The sequence below is a fragment of the Neomonachus schauinslandi genome, chromosome 9, assembly GCF_002201575.2.
Source record: "Neomonachus schauinslandi chromosome 9, ASM220157v2, whole genome shotgun sequence".
NCBI lineage: Eukaryota > Metazoa > Chordata > Mammalia > Carnivora > Phocidae > Neomonachus > Neomonachus schauinslandi.
The window spans coordinates 47,990,721-48,009,288 of record NC_058411.1 but is presented as its reverse complement, the minus strand read 5'-3'; the positions used below and the strand labels follow the sequence as shown (position 1 = coordinate 48,009,288).

The following is an 18,568-nucleotide window of genomic DNA, read 5'->3' as shown; positions in this document are numbered from 1 at the left end:
ACATGATTACCAGAGGGGAGTTGGGTAGGGGGATGGGTGAAACAGGTGAAGAGGATTAAGAATACACTTATCTTGGAGTGGTGGGGGGTGGGAGGGATGGAGTGGCTGGGTGATAGACATTGGGAGGTTATGTGCTATGGTGAGCACTGTGAATTGCGTAAGACTGTTGAATCACAGACCTGTACCCCTGAAACAAATAATACATTATATGTTAAAAAAAAAGAAGATAGTAGGAAGGGAAAAATGAAGGGGGCGAAATCGGAGGGGGAGACGAACCATGAGAGACTATGGACTCAGAAATAAACTGAGGGTTTTAGAGGGGAGGGGGGTGGGAGGATGGGTTAGCCTGGTGATGGGTATTAAAGAGGGCATGTATTGAATGGAGCACTGGGTGTTATACTCAAACAATGTATCATGGAACACTACATCAAAAACTAATGATGTAATGTATGGTGATTAACATAATAAAATTACAAAAAAAAAGAATACACTTATCTTAATGAGTACTGAGTAATACACAGAATTGTTGAATCACTAGTTGTACACCTGAAACTTACATAACACTGTATGTTAACTATACTGGCATTAAAATGAGATAAAAAATAAACAACAACAATAAAAATATATTTACAAAGCAGGCTTTTAATGGTCTAAATAAATCAGAGAAGAAATGCCCTCTCACGTATATTAATAACTCTAACTACATTCCAGATAGAATAATTTAGAAAAGCCTATTCAAAGTTTGAAGACTCCCAGAATTACTACAGATCACCAAAATCGTCAAAACAAAAAGCATATTAATAATATAACCCTACAGTTAGATTTCAAATATATTTTAATTGTGATATAATTTATATACTATAAAATTCACCCTTTTAAAGTACATAATCCAGTGGTTTTTAGTATACTCATAAACCTATTAACCATTACCACTAATTCCAGAACATTTTCATCATCCCCCAAGGAAATCTTATATCCATTAATAGTCATTCTCCACTTTCCCAGCCCATGACAATAACAAATATACTCTGACTCTATGGATTTGCCTATTTTGGAATTTCATATCAATGGAATCAAATGTGTCTGGCTTCTTTCACTTAGCATCACATGTTCAAGGTTCATCCCTGTTAGAGCAATTACCAGTACCTCATCTCTTTAAGAATGAGTACTATTCCATTATATCAACATACCACATCTTGTTTATTCATCAGCTAATGAACATGTAGGTTGTTTCCATTTCTTAGCTATTATAAATAATGCTGTTAAGTATATCTGCAAACAAATTTTGTGTGGTCATGTCTATCTATAGAACTAGGAGCGGAATTGCTAGGTCACATGGTAAATTCTATGTTCAACTTTTTGAGGAACCGCCAAACTCTATTCTATAGCAGCTGAATCATTTTCAATTCCCATCAGCAGCATATAAAGGTTCCAATCTCTACATCCCCACCAACACTTGTTTTGTCTATTTTTTCTTTATAACTATTCTACTGTGTGTGAAGTGGTATCTCATTGTGGTTTTTATTTGCATTTTCCTAATGATGAATGATGTGCTTATGTGACCTTATGTGCTTGTTAGCCACTCTTATATCTTTGGAGAAATATCTATTTGGACTCTTTGTCATTTTTAAATTGTTTTTGTTTTTTTCCTTTCTATTGTTGAGACTTATGAGTTCTTTGGATACTGGTTCTTTATCAGATAAATGATTTGCCAATATTTTCTCTCATTCTGTGAGTTGTCTTTTCACTTTTTTGATAGCTTCCCTTGAATTAAGGCTTTTAAGTCCAATTTACCTGTTTTTCTTTGTCTTATGCTTTTGATGTCTGAGAAATGACTTCCTGATTCATTATGAGATTTATGCCTTATTTTCTTCTAACAGTTTTATAGTTTTAGCTCTTAAGTTTAGGTTTTTGATGCACTTGAGTTAATTTTTATAAATGGTGTGAAGCAGGGGCCTAACTTTTATTCTTCTGTACATGGATATTAGTATTCCAAACACCATTTGTTGACATTATTCTATCCCCACTGAATGGCTTTCATACACTTGTTCAAAGTCAATGGACTAGAAATGAGGAATCTCAATTCTCTTCAGTGATCTATTTGTCCATTCTCGTACCAATACCTCACTGTCTTTATTACTGTTGCTTTGTAGGAGGTTTTGAAATCAGGAAGTGTGAGTCCTCCAATTTTGTCCTTCATTTTTAGAAATGATTTGGCTGACCTGGGTCCTTTGCATTTCTGTGTGAGTTTTAGGATCAACTTATCCATCTCTGCAAAAAAAAAGGCAGCTGGAATTCTGAGAGGGATTACATCAAATCTATAGATTTACTGCCATCAGAACAACATTAAGACTTCCAATCCTTACACTACAAGTCTTTCCATCTAGTTAAGTCTTCTTCAATTTCTTTCAATGATGTTTTATAGTTTGGGGTGTATGTCTTGCATTTCTTTTTGGTAAATTTATTCTTAAGTATTTTATTCTTTTTAATGCTATTATAAATGAATGTTTTATTAGTTTACTTTAGTACTGTTCACTGCGAGTATATAGAAATACAACTGACTTGGGGGCGCCTTTATGGCTCAGTCAGTTAAATCAGTCATCTGATTCTTGGTTCCAGCTCAGGTCATGATCTCATAGGTTGTGAGATCAAGCCCTGAGTTGGGCTCCATGCTCAGTGGGGAGTTGGCTTGAAGATTTTCTCACTATGCCCCTCCCCCATTCATGTGTGCACTCTCTCTCTCAAATAAATAAATTAAAAAAAAAAAAAGAACTACAACTGATTTACATATAATGGCCTTGTATCCCAAACATTCTAAACTTGTTTACTAATAATTTTTGGTGGATTCCTTGAAGTTTTAAATATATAAGATCATGCCATCTGCAAATGGAAATAGCTTTACTTATTCTTTACCAATGTGGATATTTTTTATTTCTTTTTATTACCTAATGACCTACTTAGAAGAACCTCCATACAAGGTTGAATAGAAATGACAAGAACAGACATTTTTATCTCGTTCCTGATCTTAAGGGAAAAGTTTTCAGTCTTTTACCATTAAGTCTGATGTGAGCTGTGGGTTCTTCATAAATGTTCTTTACCAAGTTGAGGAAGCTTCCTTCTGTTCTTAGTTTGTTGAGTATTTCTATCATAAATGGGTGTTGGATTATTGCCAAAGGCTTTTTCTGCATCAATTGAGATGATCATGTGGTTTTTGTCCTTTATTAATACACTTTACTATACTCATTAATTTTCATATATTAAACCAACATTGCATTCCTGGGAAAAAATCCCACTTTGTCATAGTGTATAATCCTTTTAATATGCTGCTGGATTTGACTTTCTAATATTTTGTTGAGGATTTTTGTGTCTATTCATAAGCAATATTGTCTGTAGTTTTCAATTCTTGTGATGTCGTTGTCTGGTTTTGTTATTGGGTAATACTGGCCTTACAGAATGAGTGAGGAAGTTTTCCCATATTTTGTATTTTTTGGATGAGTTTGTGAAGGATTTGTGTTCAATCTTCTTTAAAAGTTTGGTAGAATTCACCAGTGAAGCTGTTGGGTGCATATATGTTTATAATAGTTATATCTTAGTGATGGGGACGCCTGAGTGGCTCAGTCGGTTCGGTGTCTGCCTTTGGCTCAGGTAATGACCCCAGGTCCTGGGATCAAGTCCCACATTGGCCCCCTTGCTCAGTGGGGAGCCTGCTTCTCCCTCTGCCTGCCACTCCCCCTGCTTGTGTTCTGTCTCTCTCTCTGACAATAAATAAAAAAAATCTTCAAAAATATATATATATAGAATAGTTATATCTTATTGATGAATTGACCCTTTTATCATTATAAAGTGTCCTTTATCTCTATTAACAATTTTTGTCTTAGTTATACTAAAAATATTTTAAAGAAAGGAATTAAAGTTCTGAATAATAAAGAGAAATATATTACCTGTTGGATTCTTAATTACACAGCTAGTAGCTCCATGAAGATCAGCATGTACATAAATGTCCCCTTAAAAACAGATGAGAAATAATACTTTAAGTCCTGTTTCTTTCTTTTTTTAAATGGGCTTAATGGGTTCAAAATCCAAAGGGTATAAGAAGGCATATAAGGAAAAGTCCATTTCCCACCCCTGCGGAGGCTCTCACAAGCTTCCTTAAAGGAAAGCAATGCGAATATGGTAGATTACAAAAATGGTCATATCCTCTCTCCCCTGCGATCTACACCTCTTTGCTCAAGAGGTGGAGTCACATCCCTCGTATCTGGGCCTGCCCTATGACCTGCCCTGGCAGAATGTGGCAGCTGTGACCAAGTGCCAATTCTCAGCCTAGGCCTTAGTAGTCCTTGTGTGCTTCCTCTTTTTCTCTCAAACTTGCTGAGTTACCATGTAAACCAATCTAGGCTAACCTGCTGGAGGGTGAGAGACACATGGAGCAGATGACTCATCCTAGCAAATGTAAAGGTCCTGAGGACCATGGATGTTTGACATGTATGAAGAGCAGTCAAAAGGCCAGACTAAGGGAAGAGTAGTAAGAAATGAGGCTGGAGAAGAAGCCAGGAGGCTTGTAAGCCAACAATGAGGGCCTTGATTGTATTCTAAGTATGTGATACCAATGAATAACCAAATGAACAAAGAAATGCGGAAGTGAGATCTTTCCTCTTTTTTTAAGGGAAAAGGGAAGTGCATAGTTCCTGAAAGGTAAAATGAGCAGCCACTGCTTGCCATGACAGTTCGTCCGGGATTTGAAAATCAAAGAACAGAAAAACCCATACTGCTCCAAGAAAGGCTCAGCTCACAATGAACAGAGCTACAGAAGACAAGAGACCAAACCCTGAGCACCATTATAATAACCTGTTCCCTGTTGCTTTCTTTCCTGGCTTGGGATCTTCAGTGGACATCAGATTATCTTTGATTACTGATTTCAGATACCCACACTGAGGGTTCAACCACAGTGAGGTGGTAGTTATCAGCAAACAAAAATAAATGAGAAGCCTTACACCACAGGGCTTAAGTCCTGTTTCTAAATGTGAAAGAAAGTTACAACCTTCAGCACTAAAAAATTAAGCCTTTAAAATTCTGACGTACAATGACTTTGGAGGACTGAAAGCTATTTTGTCAATGTAGCAGAGAATCAAAATTCCAATACTACAGAGTAGCTCAGTACTACTACTTTAGGACTATTCACTTAAAATGAGAAATAAGCATCAAAGCACATATTCAACAAACCATAAGCCACCAAGATGAAACTCTTCCTACCAATTAAACCTGTCAAGCAAAGGACTGTAAGATGAAAATCTATATCTCATACTGAGATAACTGATCCAATTACTTAGGATTTTAATCTTTAAATTTTAATCTTAAAATTTTAATCTTACTTACCTGTTGTCAAGTATCTTTTCACAATTATTTCATTCTGTTGCTGATCTCGTCCACCTATAATTAGATAGTTCTCTGAGCTAATGAACCACAGAAATTTCTCAAACCTATAAAATTGAAAGAAAAAAAGTTAACATTCTTTTCCTTTATAGTCACCTGAATTCACATCCTTTTTGCAAACAAACTAACCAAAAAAACCCATGAAGCTATCCTACCTTCATATGTTAAGGCAAATTGATGGTTTAATTTCTTAAAGCATCAAACTGAATTTTATTGAAATCTTGTAATGCAAATTGCCTTAGGATATTCTTTAGAAGAGAATAATTAAATTCTACGTTTAAAAAAAGTATGTTCTCTCCTTATCTCACTCTCATGCAGAGCCTTCTTAAACTCAAGGTTAACACAACAATGAATTACACAAAGCAAAAGCATAAAACGTTACATGGTCCCTCTGTGGGGCACTGGCTAGGTTTTGGGGCTACTGGTAAGAAAGAAAAGTTTTCCCATTCTGTCTTCAACTGAATGTTTACATATATGATATTCTTTATACTTTCTTTATAGAGCAAAAATTACCTTTAGAAGTATAAAATTATAACTTTTCTCAAGGGACAAAATAATTTGGGTTTTCATGATTAATACGTACCATCATGATAAAAAGTAAAGAGTGTATTTGTATGACATTTAGAAAATGACAGAGAGATGAATAGAAGTATTTCCTATATTACACCTGACTACCAAGATGATAATCTTTATGACTTAATCTACAATTTAAAACCTTCTGGTTAAAAATGATAGATTAAGCACAGGCATTAAACTAAACTCCTTTATATCTCCCAAAATTATCCCTGTTTTCTAATCTGATTTTTTATTAATACATATACACAGTTCAGAAATTTTAAAAATTATACAAAAGGTATGGTGAGAGATCCTGCATCCTCTTTCAGTCCTACTACCACTACCAAACAGGAATCCATTGTTATTAGCTTTCTGTTTCCCTCTCTGGAGTTTCTTTATACATACAAAAGCTAGAATAAAATGCCTATTGTAAACCTTTTCTTTTAGACACAACACAAACTATTCTGAAAATGCTTTCTTTTTTCACTTAAAAATGTCTTCTTGGGGCCCTGGCTGGCTCAGTTGGTGGAGCATGTGACTCTTGATCTTGGGGTTGTGGGTTCGAGCCCCATGGTGGGTGTAGAGATTACTTAAAAATACTATCTTTAAAAAAAAAAGTCTTCACTGCTGAATGGATGTACTATACTTATTTAACAACTGCCCTATTGATGATAAAGAGGTTTCTAAAACGACAAACCTACAAAGACAGAAAATGAGAAACATAAGGATGTATTCTGTAACCATCTTAGTAAAGGAGCATATAAGTAAAAGGAAAAAAAATTAAAAGGAGGCAGAAAAACAAGAGTAAAGAACAAATGGGACAAATAGAAAGCAAATAGTAAAATGGTTAGATTTAAACCCATATGTATCAGAAATTGCATTAAATGTAAATGTAGTCAATTCTCCACATAAAATGCAGACTGTCAGACTGGAAAATAATATGTATATTCCTTTAAAATATAAGAATATAAAATGTTTGAAATATAATGATTGAACAAGATATATCATGCAAACACTAACCAAAATAAAGTTGATTTAGTTTTAATATCTCACACAGAAGGGAAAAAGAAGTTACAAGTTAAAAGAACATTCAATTACAGTTAATAAAAGGCTCAATTCACTGGAAAGATAACAGCTCTATATTTTTATCACCTCATATATATAAAGCAAAAACTAGCAGAAGTAAAAGGAGAAACAAACAAATGCACAATTACGTGATTCTTAACACAACTCTCAGTGACTGAGAAAACAATCATTAAAAAAAGAATTAGTAAAGATGCCAACAATTTGAACGTAATTAATGGATGCGACCTAACTGATATTTAGAGAAATGCACTCAACTATAAAACGCTCATTTCAACTACGTATGAAACATTTATAAATAAAGTGGACCACAAATATGCTGTACCATAAAGCAAGTCTCAGTAACAAATGTCAAAAGGTTGAGATAATTCAGAATACCATCTCTGAACATTATGCAAATTAAGTTAGAAATCAATGGCAAAAAGAGAACTAAAAAAGCTCCATAGGCTGTGAACTGTGTAAGACTGATCAATCAAAGACCTGTACTTCAGAAACAAATAATACATTATATGTTTAAAAAAAAAAAAAAGATAGTAGGAAGGGAAAAATGAAGGGAGGGAAATCGGAGGGGGAGACAAACCATGAGAGACTATGGACTCTGAGAAACAAACTGAGGGTTTTAGAGGGGAGGGGTGTGGAGGGATGGGTTAGCCTGGTGATGGGCATTAAGGAGGGCACACATTGCATGGAGCACTGGGTGTTATACGCAAACAATGAATCATGGAACACTACATCAAAAACTAATGATGTAATGTATGGTGGCTAACATAATTAAAAAAAAAAAAAGCTCCATAGGCTTGGCAATTAATAACATAATTCTAAATAACGCATGGGTGAAGAAATCACAAGAACATATTTTCACATGAAATATAATGAAAATACAATATAACAAAACTTTTTAAATAAAGTTAAAGCCAGGCTTAGAAGGAAATTTACTGCCTGAAAAAAAATTAAAAAAGAAAAAAAGGCGGGGAAAAAAAAAAAAAAAAAAATCAATGAACTAAGTTTCCATCTCAAGAAATCAGAAAGGGAAATGCAAATGAATCTTCAAGAAAAGTAGAAAGAGGAAAATAATAAAATACACACCACATATATAATAGAGGAGATCAACAGTCAAAACTGGTTCCTGAAAGATTAATACAACTGAAAATCCTCTGGTCAGACTAATCAAGAAAAAGAGAAGGCACAATAACATCTATCATAAATAAAAAGGGAAGGCTATTAAAGAACATAAGGATGTTAAAAAGTTAAGTGGAATATTATAATTTTATGGCAGTACATTCCAAACTTTAGAAATAGACAGTCTTAGGAAGATACTACCAACCAGAATTAGACAATCTGAGTAGTACTAAAGAATCTGAATCTATAGTGAAAAAGTTTCCCATAAAGAAAACTTCAAGACTACTCAGCTTCAAAGGTGGAATTTTGTCAAACATCCAAGGACAACTGATAAAGGAACGCTTCCCAGGGGCGCCTGGGTGGCTCAGTTAGTTAAGCGTCTGCCTTCAGCTCAGGTCATGATCTCCAGATCCTGGGATGGAGCCCCACATAGGGCTCTCTGCTCAGCAGGAAGTCTGCTTCTCTTTCCCTCTCTCTCTGCCACTCCCCCCGTTTGTACTCTCCCTCTCTCTCTCAAATAAATAAATACAATCTTTTAAAAAAATAATAAAGGAATACTTCCCAATCTGTTTTATGAGATAATGTTACCTTGAGACCAATCCTAAGAAGAACATTATGAAGAAATGAAAATTACAGGTCTATCCTATTCATCAACAGAGATATGAGGAAAAGAAAGGAGAAAGAGAGAAGAAAAATGCAACAGCATTTTGAGAAATGGAAAAATCAATCAAGTGACTGGACTCAAGAAACTGAAATCTAACAGAGCTTCCAGGACTGGCAGAAACTGAAAGAATATGTGACCACTAAGCCGGCCCTGCAAGAAAATATTAAGGAAGGGGGGTTCTATAAAAGGAGAAAGACCCCAAGAGTGATATAGAACAGAAATTTACAGAGACAATCTATAGAAACAAGGACTTCACAGGCAACATGATGAAAATAAAATCATATCTTTCAATAATCACTCTCAATGTGAACGGCCTAAATGCTCCCATAAAATGGGACAGGGTTGCAGATGGATAAAAAGACAGGACCCATCCATTTGCTGTCTACAAGAGACTCATTTTGAACCTAAAGATACATCCAGACTGAAAGCGAAGGGATGGAGAACCATCATTCATGCCAACAGACCTCAAAAGAAAGCTGGGGTAGCAGCTCTCATATCAGACAAATTAGATTTTAAGCTAAAGACTGTAGTTAGAGACACAGAAGGACACTATATCATTCTTAAAGGGTCTATCCAACAAGAAGATCTAACAATTGTATTATCTATGACCCCAACATGGGAGCAGTCAACTACATAAGCCAACTGTTAACCAAAATAAAGAGACATATTGATAATAATACGTTAATTGTAGGAGACCTCAACACTCCACTCTCAGCAATAGACAGATCATCTAAGCAGAAAATCAACAAGGAAACAAGAGCTTTGAATGACACACTGGACCAGATGGACCTCATAGATATACACAGAACATTCCATCCTAAAACGAGAACACTCATTCTTCTCGAATGTACATGGAACTTTCTCCAGAATAGACCACATACTGGGTCACAAATCAGGTCTCAACCAATATCAAAAGATTGAGATTATTCCCTGCATATTCTTAGACTATAATGCTTTAAAACTGGAACTCAATCACAAGAAAAAATTTGGCAGAAATTCAAACACTTGGAAGCTAAAGACCATTCTGCTTAAGAATGTTTGGTTCAACCAGGAAATCAAAGAAGAACTTAAACAATTCCTGGAAACCAATGAGAATGAAAACACATCAGTCCAAAACCTATGGGATACTGCAAAGGCAGTCCTAAGGGACAAATACATAGCTATCCAAGCCTCACTCAAAAAAACTGAAAAATCCCGAACTCACCAACTAACTGTACACCTTAAAGAACTGGAGAAAAAACAAATGATGCCTAAGCCATGCATTAGAAGAGAAATAATTAAGATTAGCGCAGAGATCAATGAATTAGAAACCAGAAATACATAGAGCAGATCAATGAAACTTGAAAATGGTTCTTTGAAAGAATTAATAAGATCGATAAACCACTGGCCAGACTTATCCAAGGGAAAAGAGAAAGGACCCAAATTAATAAAATTATGAATGAAAACAACTAACACCAAGGAAATAGAAACAATTATTAGAAATTATTATCAACTATATGCCAATAAACTGAGCAACCTGGAAGAAATGGATGCCTTCCTGGAATCCTATAAACTATCAAGACTGAAACAGGAAGAAATTGACAACCTGAACAGACCAATAACCAGTAACAAGATTGAAGCAGTGATCAAAAACCTCCCAAAAAACAAGAGTCCAGGGCCTGATGGATTCCCTGGGGAATTCTACCAAACATTCAAAGAATTAATAATACCTATTTTCCTGAAGATGTTTCAAAAAATAGAAACAGGAGGAAAGCTTCCAGACTCATTCTATTAGGCCAGCATTACCTTGGTCCCCAAACCAGGCAAAGACCCCATCAAAAAGGAGAATTTCAGACTGATATCCCTGATGAATATGGATGCCAAAATTCTCAACAAGATCCTAGCTAATAGGATCCAACAGTACATTAAAAGGATCATCCACCATGACCAAGTGGGATTTATCCCTGAGATGCAAGGGTGGTTCAACATTCATAAATCATTGTGATAGAACATATTAATAAGAGGAGAGAGAAGAACCATATGGTCCTCTCAATTGATGCCGAAAAAGCATTTAACAAAATACAGCATCCTTTCCTGATTAAAACTCTTCAGAGTATAGGGATAGAGGGAACATTCCTCAAGTTCATAAAATCCATCTATGAAAAACCCACAGCGAATATCATTCTCAATGGGGAAAAGCTGAGAGCCTTTCCCTTAAGATCAGGAACATGACAATGATGCCCACTCTCGCCACTATTGTTCAAAATATTACTACAAGTCCTAGCAACAGCAATCAGACAACAAAAAAAATAAAAGGTATTCAAATTGGCAAAGAAGAAGTCAAACTCTCTCTCTTCACAGATGACATGATACTTTATGGGGAAAACCCAAAAGACTCCACCCCCAAATTACTAGAACTCATACAGCAATTCAGCAATGTGGCAGGATACAAAATCAATGCACAGAAATCAGCTGCTTTCTTATAGTCTAACAATGTAACTATAGAAAGAGAAATTAGAGAATTGATTCCATTTACAATAGCACCAAAAACCATAAGATAACTTGGAATAAACCTAACCAAAGAGGTAAAGGATCTATACGTATTACAGAACACTCATGAAAGAAATTGAAGAAGACACAAAAAGATGGAAAAACATTCCATGCTCATGGATCCAAAGAATAAACATTGTTAAACTGTCTATGCTGCCCAGAGCAATCTATACTTTCAACGCCCATCCTGATCAAAATACCAATAGCATTTTTCAAAGTGCTGGAACAAACAATCCTAAAATTTGAATGGAGTCAGAAAAGACCCTGAATCACCAAGAAAATGTTGAAAAAGAAAAAGCTGGGGGCATCATGTTGCCCAATTTCAAGCTATATTACAAAGCTGTGATCACCAAGATAGCATGGTACTGGCACAAAAACAGACATCTAGACCAATGGAACAGAATAGAGAGCCCAGACATGGACCCTCAACTCTATGGTCAAATAATCTTCAACAAAGCAGGATAAACTATGCAATGGAAAAAAGACAGTCTCTTCAATAAATGGTGCTGGGAAAATTGGACAGCTATATACAGAAGAATGAAACTCGACCATTCTCTTACACCATACACAAAGATAAACTCTAAATGGATGAAAGACCTCAATGTGAGACAGGAATCCATCAAAATCCTAGAGGAGAACAGAGGCAGTAACCTCTTCGACATCAGCCAGAACAACTTCTTTTAAGACACATCTCCGAAGGCAAGGAAAACAAAATCGAAAATGAACTTTTGGGACTTCATCAAGATAAAAAGCTTCTGCACAGGAAAGGAAAGAGTCAACAAAACAAAGAGGCAACCCATGGAATGGGAGAAGATATCTGCAAATGACACTACAGACAAAGGGCTGATATCCAAGATCTATAAAGAATTTCTCAAACTCAACACCATAATCAAGTCAAAAAATGGGCACAGACACTTCTAAAAAGAAGACATACAAATGGATAACAGACACTTGAAAAAATGTTCATCATCATTAGCCATCAGGGAAATTCAAATCAAAACCACATTGAGATACCACCTTACGCCAGTTAGAATGGCAAAAATTAACAAGACAGGAAACAACAAGTGTTGGTGACGATGTGGAGAAAGGGGAACCCTCTTGCACTGTTGGTGAAAAGGCAAGTTGGTACAGCCACTTGCTGTACAGAAATTTACAGAGACAATCTATAGAAACAAGGACTTCACAGGCAACATGACAATAAAATCATATCTTTCAATAATCACTCTCAACGTGAATGGCCTAAATGCTCCCATAAAATGGGACAGGGTTGCAGATGGATAAAAAGACAGAACCCATCCATTTGCTGTCTACAAGAGACTCATTTTGAACCTAAAGATACATCCAGACTGAAAGCGAAGGGATGGAGAACCATCATTCATGCCAACAGACCTCAAAAGAAAGCTGGGGTAGCAGCTCTCATATCAGACAAATTAGATTTTAAGCTAAAGACTGTAGTTAGAGACACAGAAGGACACTATATCATTCTTAAAGGGTCTATCCAACAAGAAGATCTAACAAGATCTAACAGTGTGGCGGTTCCTCAAAAAATTAAAAATAGAGCAATTACACTATTGGGTATTTACCCCAAAGACACAGATGTAGTGAAAAGAAGGGCCTTATGCACCTCAATGTTCATAGCAGCAATGTCCACAACAGCCAAACTGTGGAAAGAGCCGAGATGCCCTTAAACAGATGAGTGGATAAAGAAGATGTGGTCCATATATACAATGGAATATTACTCAGCCATCAGAAAGGATGAATACCCAACATTTGCATCAACATGGATGGGACTGGAGGAGATTACGATAAGTGAAATTAGTCAAGCAGAGAAAGTCAATTATCATATGGTTTCACTTATTTGTGGAACATAAGGAATAGCATGGAGGACATTAAGAGAAGGAAGGGAAAAACGAAGGGGGGGAAATCGGAGGGGGAGACGAACCATGAGAGACTATGGACTCCGAGAAACAAACTGAGGGTTTTAGAGGGGACAGGCGTGGGGGGATGGGTTAGCCTGGTGATGGGTATTAAGGAGGGCACCTATTACATGGAGCACTGGGTGTTATACGCAAACAATGAATCATGGAACACTACATCAAAAACTAATGATGTGGGCGCCTGGGTGGCTCAGTTGGTTAAGCGACTGCCTTCAGCTCAGGTCATGATCCCGGAGTCCTGGGATCGAGTCCCACATCGGGCTCCCGGCTCAGCGGGGAGCCTGCTTCTCCCTCTGACCCTATCCCCTCTCATGCTGTTTCTCTCTCTCTCTCAAATAAATAAATAAAATCTAAAAAAAAAAAAAACAATGTAACGTATGGTGACTAACATAATAAAAAAAAAAAAAGCTGAAATCAAGGCTGACAATGGAAAAAGCCAAGAAACAAATCAATATACACTGTGTAACCCATAAAAAGCTTAAAATAGCAGTACAAAGTACTGCTAGAAATAGGGTTTAAGATGGGGTTAAAAACAGGAGAACTGGCCAAAAATCTGCTCAAGAAGCAGTTACTTCCCTAGATCTTCTTTCCAGCTCTGAACATGGTAGTAAGCTGCCCCTTCCACATCCTAACAGAAGGCCAGAAGTTAATTCTCTAGGAAGTGTACAAAGAGTATCTCTGAATTAGGGGAAAAGTGGCACAGTTCTAAGTAGAGGTAACATATGTAAAATAGAGCAATTAAATAAATGTATGGATTACTGGATACTAAGCCTCCCCAATCTATTCCTACTGGACTTCCAAAATTATGACAGCCAGGTTTTCACTTTCCACGCAGGGGAAAAAAGTCTTTCCTGAGAAATGAGACCAGCTTAAGAGTCAAAAAGCTAAAGACATTTAGAGTTCCACACAACATGGCCCATATACATCATCTCATAAGCCCAAACACCCAGAGAAAACTTCCAGTCAGCATTTTAATACTCTACTATAAAATGTGAACGGACAATAATGTGAACAGACAATTCAGGATTACCAGACATTAACAAAAGTCTTTAACAAAAGCTGAAGACAAACCCAGCAAATTAAAAAAAAAAAAAAAAACCAAAACCAAAACCAAAAATCTTAGAGAAGACCTGCAAGAAAAGAGTACTTTTAAATAAAATTAATACATCAAAATTATTCTCAGTATAAAGAAAGTGAAGCAGGAAGTTTTTAAAAAGTAACAAAAAACAAAAACAGATTAAAATAAAAACATGATAGGAAGGAATAAAACGTTTAAAAATTCAGGAGGAATTGAAAGATAAAGAAATCTCTCAGAATATAGAACAAAAAGAGTTGAAAAACAGAAAATGCAAGAAAACTGGAGGACCATCCAAGGAGTCCCATATTTAATAAATAAGACTTCCAGAAGGAAAGAAAAAAAAGAAAGAAAACAAACCAAAAAGAAAAATGCAATCCACAGAGTGCTAAGAAATATTTCAAGAAAATTTCTCAGAACTGAAAGTTTCTAAATTAAAAAGACTCACAGAGTATCCAGCATAATAGATTAAAACATCTTCACCAACCTACATCATTGTGAAATTTTGGAAAACTGAGAGAAAAAAGATCTACAAGTTTACAGAAAGGCAAAAACAAATTTTCAATAAAATATAACTATCAAAATGACATCAGACTTTTAAAGATCAAATCTGAAAGTTAACACAATGAACAATGACTTTTTAAGTCTGAAGAAAACATTTTCAAACTAGAATCTATAGCCAGTCACAAAATTAGGTATAAGGGTAAAAATAATTTTTTAATATATTGAAGACCTCAAAAACTTTACATCTTATACACCCCTTCTCCTGCAGCCTCTAGGGCATATATTCCATCAACCAAGAAAAAGGAAGTATGATATCCAGGACAGAGAATCCAACAGAGAGGGGAAAAGAGAATTTTCAGGATAAGAATAAAAGAAGATCTTAAGATGTTAAGAGTAACTGATCTAGAACAAAGTAGGTCAAATCAAAAAGCTCAGGAGAGACTTCTCCAAGATGATACTGATAGAATTCCAATGTGTCTGAACACACTTGGAAGAAGAAGGTAAATGAAACGACAATTATTACCTTCAGGGAAGACAAAAAGCTGAGCAGGGAAGAAAAAGAAACGTAATGTTATATGACTCAGCTGTGACTACAATTAAAATACTAGTATAATATTAATGCTGAATATTAACCGTGGCAAATTATGCTATACCTTTACTGGGAGGCTTAGTGTATATGTGTGTAATGGAGCACAGGAGGAAAGAATAAAATCTTCATCTTAGACAGTGGGAAGTCATTAATAGAGTATAAAACAGAAAAATTAAGCAGCAGCAATATAAGGATATTACTAAGAGAAAAGGGGGTATATACCAAAAGTAATCAGCTAAAAGAGCTAAAAATAGTTTCTATGGAGAGGAGGTAACAGGAGTAGGGATAAAATATTGCAGGGGTACTAGTTTTTGCAACAAGCTTTGTAGAACTGCTTCATTTTCTAAACAATGTGCATGTATAATTTTAATAAAAACAAAAAACTATTTTTAAAAGGTAGAACACTTACCAATATACTTTTCTTGCTTTCTGAATAGAGGTAACTGTTTGGACTTCTTTTAAGGTTTGCTTTGTCTTCTTTTCTGCTGATTTAAATGCCTATTTATAAGAAGAGACTTTTTAAATAATTTGTTAAGAACACATTTTAGTAACACCAAGTAAGGGGTGCCTGGGTGGCTCAGCTGGTTAAGCATCTGACTCTTGATTTCAGCTCAGGTCATGATCTCAAGGTCATGAGATCAAGTCCTGCATTGGGCTCGGCGCTGAGCGTGGAGCCTGCTTGATTCTCTCTCCCTCTCTCTCTGCTCCTCTTCCTCCCACCCCCCACGTGCACAGGAGCATATGCATTCTTTCTTTCTCTCAAAAAAAAAAAAAAAAAAAAAAAATAATAATAAAATATAAATAAACACCAAGTAAATGACAGGGCAAGAAATTATTTTTAAATGTCACAAAATGGCACCATTTACACACACACCCCATACCCACATGAAAGAAATGAAGAAAAGATTTTTGCCTTAAATATTAAAATGATTTAAGTCAAGGATTTGCCGCATACAAATATTTGCTCAAGACCCACAAATAACAAAAAGTATCAATTTGTTTACCAGATACTGAGTACATACCATATAATAGGTTCTGGACTAGATGCTGAGACACACAAGTGAACAAGACAAAGTTCTCACCCCAACCCCACCAGGGGGTCTAGGAGAAGATACGAATATAAAACACATAATTATTCAAATAAACATATGTTAAGTGCTTCTAGGGATGCTATGAGAGTATAACAAGGGAACCTAATTTATAACTGCTTATGGTCAAAGAAGGTATTTCTGAGGAAATGGCATTTGGGCTGAAGCCTGAAGGGTTAACAGAATTATCATGGCTAAAATATGAAGAAGATCACTGTAAGCAAAAAGAAAAGGCCAGCTTGACCACAAAGTAGTGATCACAAGATAAAATGTCAAGAAATGAGGTTGAAGAGGCAGATAGAGGGCCAAGTCATGAAGGCCACTCATTTAACAGATATTAATGTTACTATGTTCTAGGCAATATTCTAGGGACTGGGACAAAGTAATGAACAAAGAGCCTACTTTCATACAATCTACTTTCTAGAGGGAAGACAGATAAACATATGTTGGGAAGGGTGTTTTTTTTTTTTAATTGGGAAGGGTGTTTTTTAAGGAAAAAATAAAGCAAAGAGGGAGTGATTGAGGGTAGTACTATTTTTAGTAAAAGTGGTCAAGAAAGGACTCTCTGATAAAGCCTCATTTTAGTAGACATGCCAATGAATGGAGGGATCAAACCATGGAAATTTTGAGGGAAGAACATTCTCAACAGAAAGAGCAGCAAGCACAAATGCCCTGAGAAGGCAGCATCAGTCACTGTTGCAGGAACAGCTAAGATCCCAGTGTAGCTAGAAAGAATGTTAACAAGAGGAGTGTAGGTGAGTAGATGGGAGGGGAGCAGATCATGTAGGGCCTTATAGGGCAAGAGAAGGGCTTTGAATGGTCTTGGTTTTGTTTTGTTTTTTTGTTTTTAAAGATTTTATTTATTTGACAGAGAGAGACACAGCAAGAGAGGGAACACAAGCAGAGGGGGTGGAAGAGGGAGAAGCAGGCCTCCCACCAAGCAGGGAGCCCGATACGGGGCTCGATCCCAGGACCCTGGGATCATGACCTGAGCCGAAGGCACATGCTTAACGACTGAGCCATCCAGGCGCCCCTTGGTTTTGTTTTAATTTATTTGAGAGAGAAAGAGCGGGCAAGGGGCAGGGGGAGATGGGGTGGGGAGCAGAAGGAGAGGGAGAAAGAAACCCAAGCAGACTCCAGGCTGAGCATGGAGCCCAACACAGGGTTCAATTTCACGACCCTGAGAGCATGACCTGAACCAAAAACAAGAGTCCAACGCTTAATGGACTGCACCACCCAGGAGCCCCTAAACTGTCTTAAGATGGGAAGCAACTGGATTTTGAAGAGAGAGAAATAACTTCATCTTTTGTTTTAAAAGATCACTATGGCTGCTGAATGAAGAACAGACTGCAGGGGGAAAAGGGTAGAAGAAGAGAGACCCAGGAAGAGGCTACTGTTACAATCCATGTGAACAGAGATGATGAGGGCCTGGACTAATGAGTAGTGGTCAGATTCTGGTTACACCCTATAGGAAAAGCTACAAGGATATGCTGATGAGGGAATGGATACGGTTTATGAGCAAAGGGTCTAGGATGAGTCCAGCATTTTTAACCTAACTAAAGGGGAAAAAGAAGGCACTATTTACCAAGACAGGGAAGACTGGGAAGGAAGTTCAGGGAAGAAAATAAATACCAGAAATACACATATTTAAAGCAAAATTAAACCTGAAAGATATCTGTGAATTAGAAAACCTCATTTAAACAGAAGAAATAATTAAGGCCATTAAGTTAAAGCAGAGAAAAACAATTCATGTTCACTCTAAGAGATATTAAGTACCTTTTCAGCAGCTTCAACGGTCTTCTGTGTTTTCTTAGCAGCATACCTCTTGTGATCATAGTATCTAGAAAAATATATTTCTCTTAATTTTAAGTCAAATCTTTATTCTTTAGCTTTCTATTTATGTTTTATCTAATTTTAGATTCTTAAATCATACAGAACAAGTTTTGTGCATTATACGACTTTGTTTTCATAGAGAACATATAAAACAAAGTTGCA

General features: G+C 36.2%; 1 protein-coding gene across 2 annotated transcripts in view; it reads right to left on the bottom strand.

Moving 5' to 3' along the window:
• NEMF (nuclear export mediator factor) overlaps positions 1 to 18,568 on the bottom strand; it is a 51,757-nt gene that overhangs the window by 14,276 nt on the left and 18,913 nt on the right. Inside the window, exons 15-18 of one of the 2 annotated variants that reach the window (XM_044918197.1) lie at positions 18,350 to 18,413; positions 15,895 to 15,983; positions 5,374 to 5,477; positions 3,942 to 4,004 (exon numbers count right to left, since the gene is read on the bottom strand). In XM_044918197.1, coding sequence (XP_044774132.1) covers positions 3,942 to 4,004; positions 5,374 to 5,477; positions 15,895 to 15,983; positions 18,350 to 18,413 — 320 coding nt within the window. The remainder of the gene's footprint in view (positions 1 to 3,941; positions 4,005 to 5,373; positions 5,478 to 15,894; positions 15,984 to 18,349; positions 18,414 to 18,568) is intronic. The other variant, XM_044918198.1, reaches the window with a different exon arrangement.